This window comes from Lycium ferocissimum, chromosome 12, assembly GCF_029784015.1.
Source record: "Lycium ferocissimum isolate CSIRO_LF1 chromosome 12, AGI_CSIRO_Lferr_CH_V1, whole genome shotgun sequence".
Taxonomy (NCBI): Eukaryota; Viridiplantae; Streptophyta; class Magnoliopsida; order Solanales; family Solanaceae; genus Lycium; species Lycium ferocissimum.
In genome coordinates, this window is record NC_081353.1 from 57646939 (window position 1) to 57654127 (window position 7189).

The 7189-nt window shown below is 34.1% G+C and overlaps 1 protein-coding gene across 1 annotated transcript; it reads left to right on the plus strand.

Moving 5' to 3' along the window:
- The first annotated feature begins 6 nt into the window (after positions 1 to 6).
- Positions 7 to 2174, plus strand: LOC132040295 (UDP-glycosyltransferase 73C4-like). The gene is made up of 2 exons (XM_059430932.1): positions 7 to 751; positions 1335 to 2174. Exons 1-2 carry the CDS (start codon positions 25 to 27, stop codon positions 2096 to 2098), a joined length of 1491 nt encoding a protein of 496 aa, XP_059286915.1. The 5' UTR covers positions 7 to 24; the 3' UTR covers positions 2099 to 2174.
- The last annotated feature ends 5015 nt before the right edge of the window (positions 2175 to 7189 follow it).

Sequence of the window (7189 nt, forward strand, 5' to 3'; positions counted from 1 at the left end):
CTCCAATCTCTCATTTTGAGTAAAATGGCAGTTCTTACTTATCATGATGAGCAACCACATTTTGTGCTTTTTCCTTTCATGGCACAAGGCCATATGATCCCTATGATAGACATAGCTCGTTTATTGGCACAAAGAGGTGTTATTGTCACAATTCTTTTGACACCTTTAAATGTCATTAGGTTCAATAGTGTCATTGCTCGTGCCATAGAAACAGGACTAAAAATTCATGTAATTCATCTCGATTTTCCAAGCTTAGAGGCAGGGCTACCAGAAGGATGTGAAAATTGTGACATGCTTACATCAATAGATATGATGAAGAATTTCTTTATTGCTACTCAAATGCTTGAGACACAAGTGGAAGAGTTGCTTCAAAATTTGAAACCATCACCAAATTGCCTAATTTCTGATATGTGCTTTCCTTGGACGACAAAAGTCGCCAAGAAAATTAATATACCTAGGATTGTTTTCCATGGGATGTGCAACTTTTCTTTGTTGTGCTTACACAATTTGAGAGATTGGAAGTTGTTGGAGAGTATTAGTTCTGATACTGAGTACTTTTCAGTGCCTGGACTTCCTAACAAAGTTGAAGTGACCAAAGCTCAATTAAAAGCCATAGTGGATCCAAGCAATCCTGAATGGAGAGAATTTGGAGACAAAATGAAGGAGGCAGAGGATCAAGCTTATGGAATAGTGGTGAATAGCTTTGAGGAGTTGGAACCAGAATATGTGGAAGGAATGAAAAAGGCCAAAGGTGATGACCATCTTATCTAGAAAATTATAAGTTGTTTTGAGGGCATAATTTTAAGATATAATGGTCAAAAACATACCTGCACTATTATTTTTTTGGCAAATTTCACACCCCAACTAGTTGTTCTTTCCTTTTTTTACCTGAACTATCACAATCTATGTATTAAAACACACCTAGTTAAGTAGATAGTGATAGTTCAGGTAGGGAAAGAGAACAACTGATAGTTGTCCTCGTCAGCTTTGAGGTTTGTTTTAATAAATAAATGGTGATAGTTCAAATAGGAAAATGGAATAACTGATAGTTAAGGTGTAAAACTAGCGAAAAAAAGATAGTTCAGGTGGTTTTGACCATTAACTCTAATTTTAACTAGTTAACCATGTTATCTTTTAGCACGTGTGAGCCTAATTCTTTTTCACCAAGCACGTGAAAATATTTTATGCTTACGAGTGGCAGTGTGATTTTTAAATTAGTAGCTCCATATACTCTGATATAATGTTCAATTATGTGATTATCTTATCTAGAAGCTTAAATTAATTGTTATAGAGAGCATATTCTTTATTAATTTAGTTATATTATGTCTAAACAGGTAACAAGGTTTGGACAATTGGTCCTGTTTCGTTATGCAACAAAGATAAACTAGACAAAGTTGAAAGAGGAAACAGGGCCTCAATTGGTGAACAACACTGCCTAAAATGGCTTGATTCTAGGGAACAAGACTCTGTGCTCTTCGTTTGTCTTGGAAGTCTATCGCGCTTGCCAACATCACAAATGATAGAACTTGCACTTGGCTTAGAGTCATCTAAACGACCCTTCATATGGGTCGTTAGACATATATCACATGAATTTAGGAAATGGTTAAATGAAGAGAACTTTGAGGAAAGAGTTCAAAGACAAGGGATTCTAATCCATGGTTGGGCACCACAAGTACTAATATTATCGCACACTTCGGTCGGGGGATTCCTGACACATTGTGGATGGAATTCGAGCATAGAAGGGATATCTGCTGGTGTGCCAATGATTACTTGGCCATTATTTGCCGAGCAGTTTTGCAACGAGAGGTTCGTTGTGAATGTACTCAAGACAGGAGTGAAAGCTGGCATGGAGAATCCAGTAATGTTTTTAGAGGAAGAAAAAGTGGGTACACAAGCGAACAAAGATGACATTAAGATGGTCATTGAAAGAGTAATGGCTGAAGAAGAGGAAGCAAAAACGAGAAGAGAAAAAGCTAAAAAGCTTGGAGAAATGGCAAGAAAGGCTATGGAGGAAGGGGGTTCTTCTCACCTCAATTTGACAAAACTAATACAAGATGTCACAAAGCAAGCAAATTTTGGGGGTGTAAAGTCTAGCTAGTGCTTCTTGATTTAGTATAAATGCAATGTACGCAAATTTTGGAAAATCTATGTTAAATCTAGTGTTCATTTATGAATATCCAATTATGATCAAATATTATTTGTCGAATCTAATAAGTCTGATAAAATCCGCTAGATTGTTAAATACTTTAGGAAATTAGATCACGATGAAATAATCATTTCTCAAATCTCCTAGAATTAATTAGTACTGATAGATGAATATAATTGATCATTTTGGTACCAAACTTTATATGGTATCAGTGTAACTTTATTCTTGTGTTGTTTATCACTAAAACAATATTGATTAGACAACATCACCCAGCTTCAAAAATAGAAGCCGAGAGTTCTATTAACGAAGTTCCGGCAGAGAAAACCATGAACCAAGGCACGATTCTCCTTATTTGTATTTTCAACTTACTTCTCAGAGGCTGAGTGACAACAACTACTTGAATTACACAATCATTTTTTTTTTTTTTTTTTTTTGGTCAAGACAAACTTGGGCTCCTAATCGAAGAGACGAGAAAGCCTGAATCGGGCGACCCGAAAATGAGTGCCTAGAGGTCAAAAAAATCATTGGTAATCACTTGGCTAGTAAACTCCATGGAACTTGCTGTAGGTAAACTATATTTATTTCTACCACTGGTAGGGATGTTAGAGGCTGTTAGATAGACTATTCCGATGTAAAGAAAAGTTGCATTTCAGATTTCTTCAATTAGATACCAAACTGTGGAAAGCTAGGTGGGGGAGAGAAGTGTTACTATTTTTATAATGAGATGGTTCCTCTACGAAAAGAGTGAGCTAAATGCCTTAATGATGAATGAGAGTGTAAAAGCAATGAAAAAGAAGAAAATGAGAGGGTATACCTATAAAGAACATATAGACTTCTCTGCTCTAGTTTCAGACGACTACAAAAGAATCAAGAACGCCACCATTCACCAAGGGTACAATTAAAGCTATTGCACAGGCTTCTCCAAGTTCAACTCCAAACCAATAAACCCAATCATCTACTCGCTCTTGTTCTTTTTCTCAAACATGTATTTTACCAGCTATTTTCCTGAGTACAAATTAAACTAGTGTGTTGGTTCTTGGATTATAGATTTATGGACTAGTAATCACATTAAAGGGAATTAATTCTCATTTTCTCTCGTCTTACACTCTTTGTGTCTAGAAAAATCAAAATTACTGACGATTCATTGTTGGAAAAGGAACCGTCAAATTACCATATATATATATATATATATATATATATATTTTTTTTTTCCCTTTTTGGTATCCATCATGTTTCAAAATTATCTCGCAACACTTGTGTCCATCACTAAATTGCTCAAAACCTGTGTTGTGCTATCGATGACTCAACTTCAATTTCAAGACCGGGGCGGGGGGGGGGGTGACAAAAGGGGGGATGATGATTGCCAATTCACTCAAGGGTCTACAATCTTGAAGATGGCAGTTAGGAGTCTTGCCTAAACTCTTCCATCACAAGGATGGACCTTCTAGGAAAAAAAATTGTTTCAACTCTGTTTTATTTATTAAAGAAATCATTAAAAAATAAAAATATTCGTGCCTCGTTTAAAGAACTTTCATGTTGATTTTTGTCCTTGTTTCACCAACAAAATATATTACGGAGAAGTAGTTAGTAAGAGGGTTAAGGGGTGGTAACCTTTCTTGAACGCTTCATACTAGGTAGACTTTTGTGTCTCAAGTCAGCTACAAAATCTTTGTTATAACCACCCCAAAACTCTACTTTTTCATATGTCGGCTGTAGAATTCATTAATCTTTCTACTTCCCTCATTCCACACGTTTTAAGTAGTTCAAATTGTACATTTCAAAAAGGGGACAATTTTAAACTAAAATCACAGATAGGTGGAAGATGTACCGCCACAACGTGTTTTTGTCTTTTCAATTCAGCTTTAGTTCCAATTTATGCATGGAATTATGCAATCCCTTTGATTTACTAACTATTCAATCATATATATATATAGTTTTTTTTTTTTTTTTTTTTGTAACCAATGTAAATTACCATTAACAAAACAAACAACTTGCACCTAAAGAGCACCTAATATCCTAATCACCTTCCAACAGGGGCGGAGCCACCCTACCCGTCGCCGGAAAATTGCGTAGGTTACGTAAGTGAGATTTTGCAGTTTGTGCCGATAGTATTATAATGAACACCCTTAAGATAATTGTGCGGTGTAGTGCAGTGGTTAAGGTTGTTCAATGTCTATCTCGCGTCGTGGGTTCAATACCCTGGTTAAACAGATTTTTTTGATTTTATCAAATAAAAAGCAAAGCCTGTTTGAGCACTGCATTTCTTTGGAATAGTATCGTTGTTGTCAAATCAGCCTGTCAACTCATAGCTTTTAAAAGAATTTCTTATAAGAAAATTTGATAATGAAAATTGAAGTGCAATAAACTTTAAATCTAATAAAGCTATTTGCATATATATTTGTGATTTTATTCATATATGTATATACTTGAAAGTGCTTGATTAAATTTATAAAAATATTATTTTTAAATTTATTGATGTTTTCCCACCTTGTGAACCCGATAAGTTTACTAGTTTTATTTGAAAAACAAAGTATGTTTGACTTGTTTTTTAATTACTCAATAAGTTTTTTAAAATCGCGTCATTTAAACCTCGGATGCCATCAAATATGGTTGCATCTCTATCTCTGGTTCTTCTTTTGTTTTCTTTTGTTAACTTACAACTTTTTGCTTTTTAATGGTGTCCGTTGATTTTCTTTACTGAATCCTTTTGAGTGATTTTCTTTGCCCAACTAAAAATTTCAGCGAAAACTCAAAAGGACATTTTAAATTTTAGTGTTCGGATAATGCTCTGAGGACAAACTATGAAAAACATGGCAAAGCTAAACGTTGTTTATTTCGATAAAAATTTGGTGCACCCATTCATTGAAAAAAATTATTTGCTTATAAGTTTGAACCGCGATTCGGATGCTTTACGAGAATGCTAAGCCTCGACGGAACTCTAGTTACACGAAAAATCTCTTGCATCAACCAGTCTTTAAGCCTTTCTAGACAATTTACAAAAATCTACGTATTCCTTCTTTATCTATATCAACTTTCATCTCTATGATTTTCCTTTAAAGAATTCTCCAGTTCCTTGCCCTCACATAAAATCAACAAAGCGTCATTTCCTTTTGAGCACTTCAATTCTTGTTCCGTTCAACCTTTCTTGTTCTATTGGGATGCTTGTGCATTCATCATGAGTCATTCACAATAACAAATAAATGCACATGATTTTCCTCTACCAATCTGTCACATAAACAACAAGCGTCATCCTCCACCTGTATGTTCAACCTTTTAAGCCTCTCTTTAGTTAGCAATCTGTCTTGCATTGCCAACCAAAGTGTAAACCTGTGTTTAGGTTGTGCAGCTTTTGTCCAGATTATCTCAGCTACTCTCAGGCTGGTTAGCTGCCCTTGCAGTGCATTGTAGCTTTGGGTAATTGAGTATTTCCCACAAGAAGTCAACTGGTAAGTGTTGGGTTTTATTATGGTGTGAATAGGAAATTGAGTATTTTTTCTAGAAGATTCCAAGAGAATGGTTACCATTTGAATGACACCTTTTCAAATCAACTCAATATTTGGCTATATATACATGGCCATTCCATCAAATTTTATATACAAAACAAAATTCTGAAATACTCTGTCTCCTTTCTCTTGCATTCCAAATATTTTCCCGCGTGATTTGCTGCCTTCGAGTGGTTCGCTGACACCGACGATTGTTGTAGCTGCCTCTCCGATGAGTGTTTCCGTTTTATCCTAGGAGGAGATATTCCTTTAACCTCGGGTACATTGGGGCAAATAATTTCTTTAAGGACACATTATGTATTCAGTGGGCTCGGAAATTTTTTCCTTTACTATTTTCATCTTTTCCTTATTTCCAATTTCAGTTTAGATTATTTTTCGAATACAGATTATTAACAATCTTAAGGAAATTATGTTATTTTTTTATTTCTTTCTGTGTTCGTCTTATAATTTGTTTGTGTTTTCGAGATATATTTGATGTATTTCTGATAAGGAAAAAACAAGGCTACGTTCTGGTGGAAATTTGACAACATTTGAATTCCAAACTGTCGGAAGCAGAGAAGACAACGGCATGTTCCCTTCATCAATCATAATTATATTGCCTGATTCCTTCACTCCGGTTTGATGAACTTGCATGATACATGTCTTTTGCACGTCTTTTTGCAAAAGACTAATCATCAAGGAATTTTAATACACTGTTGTTAATCGACTGGTTTTGGAGTTTAAAACCTTGTTTGTTTTCGACCCCTACGTTTGGAGATTAAAAATCCTTGTGGTTTTTTACTCTAAGTTTGTTATTACGTAGTGTGAACACCTAATTTTTGACCGACATAAGTTTTTACACCATTTTTAGCGTTTAAATATCTTTTACATTTAGTTAAATATTTTAATTTTTATGTCATTTTTAGTATTTTGTTTTAAAAAAAAACTACAAATTAACAGAGTCACATTTTAGGATATCTTGTTTTCAATTTTTCAAAAGAATTTTCTTTTTTAAAAATATGTTTTCTTCTAATTTGCATTGTAATAAATAAATTTTAATATTTTTTCTTAGTTACATTTTGTTTTTGGACTAGCTCTTTAGCTATTATATATATTTTTTAGTCTAAACATAGTTAGTTAATATTCTTTTTTTATCTTTATCTTTTAACCATAAAAAGAGACCAAAAAGAAAAAGACAAAAAAAGTAAATCAAAACCTAACCTAAAAAATTAACCTCACCAGCACCCCACGTTACCCTCTCACCCTCAAAACAAATTCTCTTAAGTCCCCTTTCTCCTCACGTCTCATAGCCTGTTTGGCCAAGCTTATTTTTCCCCTAAAAGTATTTATTTTTTCAATAAGTGCTTATTTGAAAAAAAAGTGAGGTGTTTCGCCAAGCTTTTGGGAGAAAATAAGTGTTTCTAGGGAGTAGCAGAAGCTAAAAAAAATAACTTTCTTCAAAGGCACTTTTTTGAAAAGTACTTTTGAGAAAAATACACATAGAAACACTTTTTAAAAGTCTGATCAAACACTAATTACTGCTCAAAAGTGCTTTTTAAAT

Bases quoted from the DNA above. Each gene is read 5' to 3' on its own strand.
- LOC132040295 (XM_059430932.1), top strand. From the start codon at position 25: ATGGCAGTTCTTACTTATCATGATGAGCAACCACATTTTGTGCTTTTT. The intron at 752-1,334 runs GTGATGACCATC...ATGTCTAAACAG, and splicing joins AGGAATGAAAAAGGCCAAAG to GTAACAAGGTTTGGACAATT.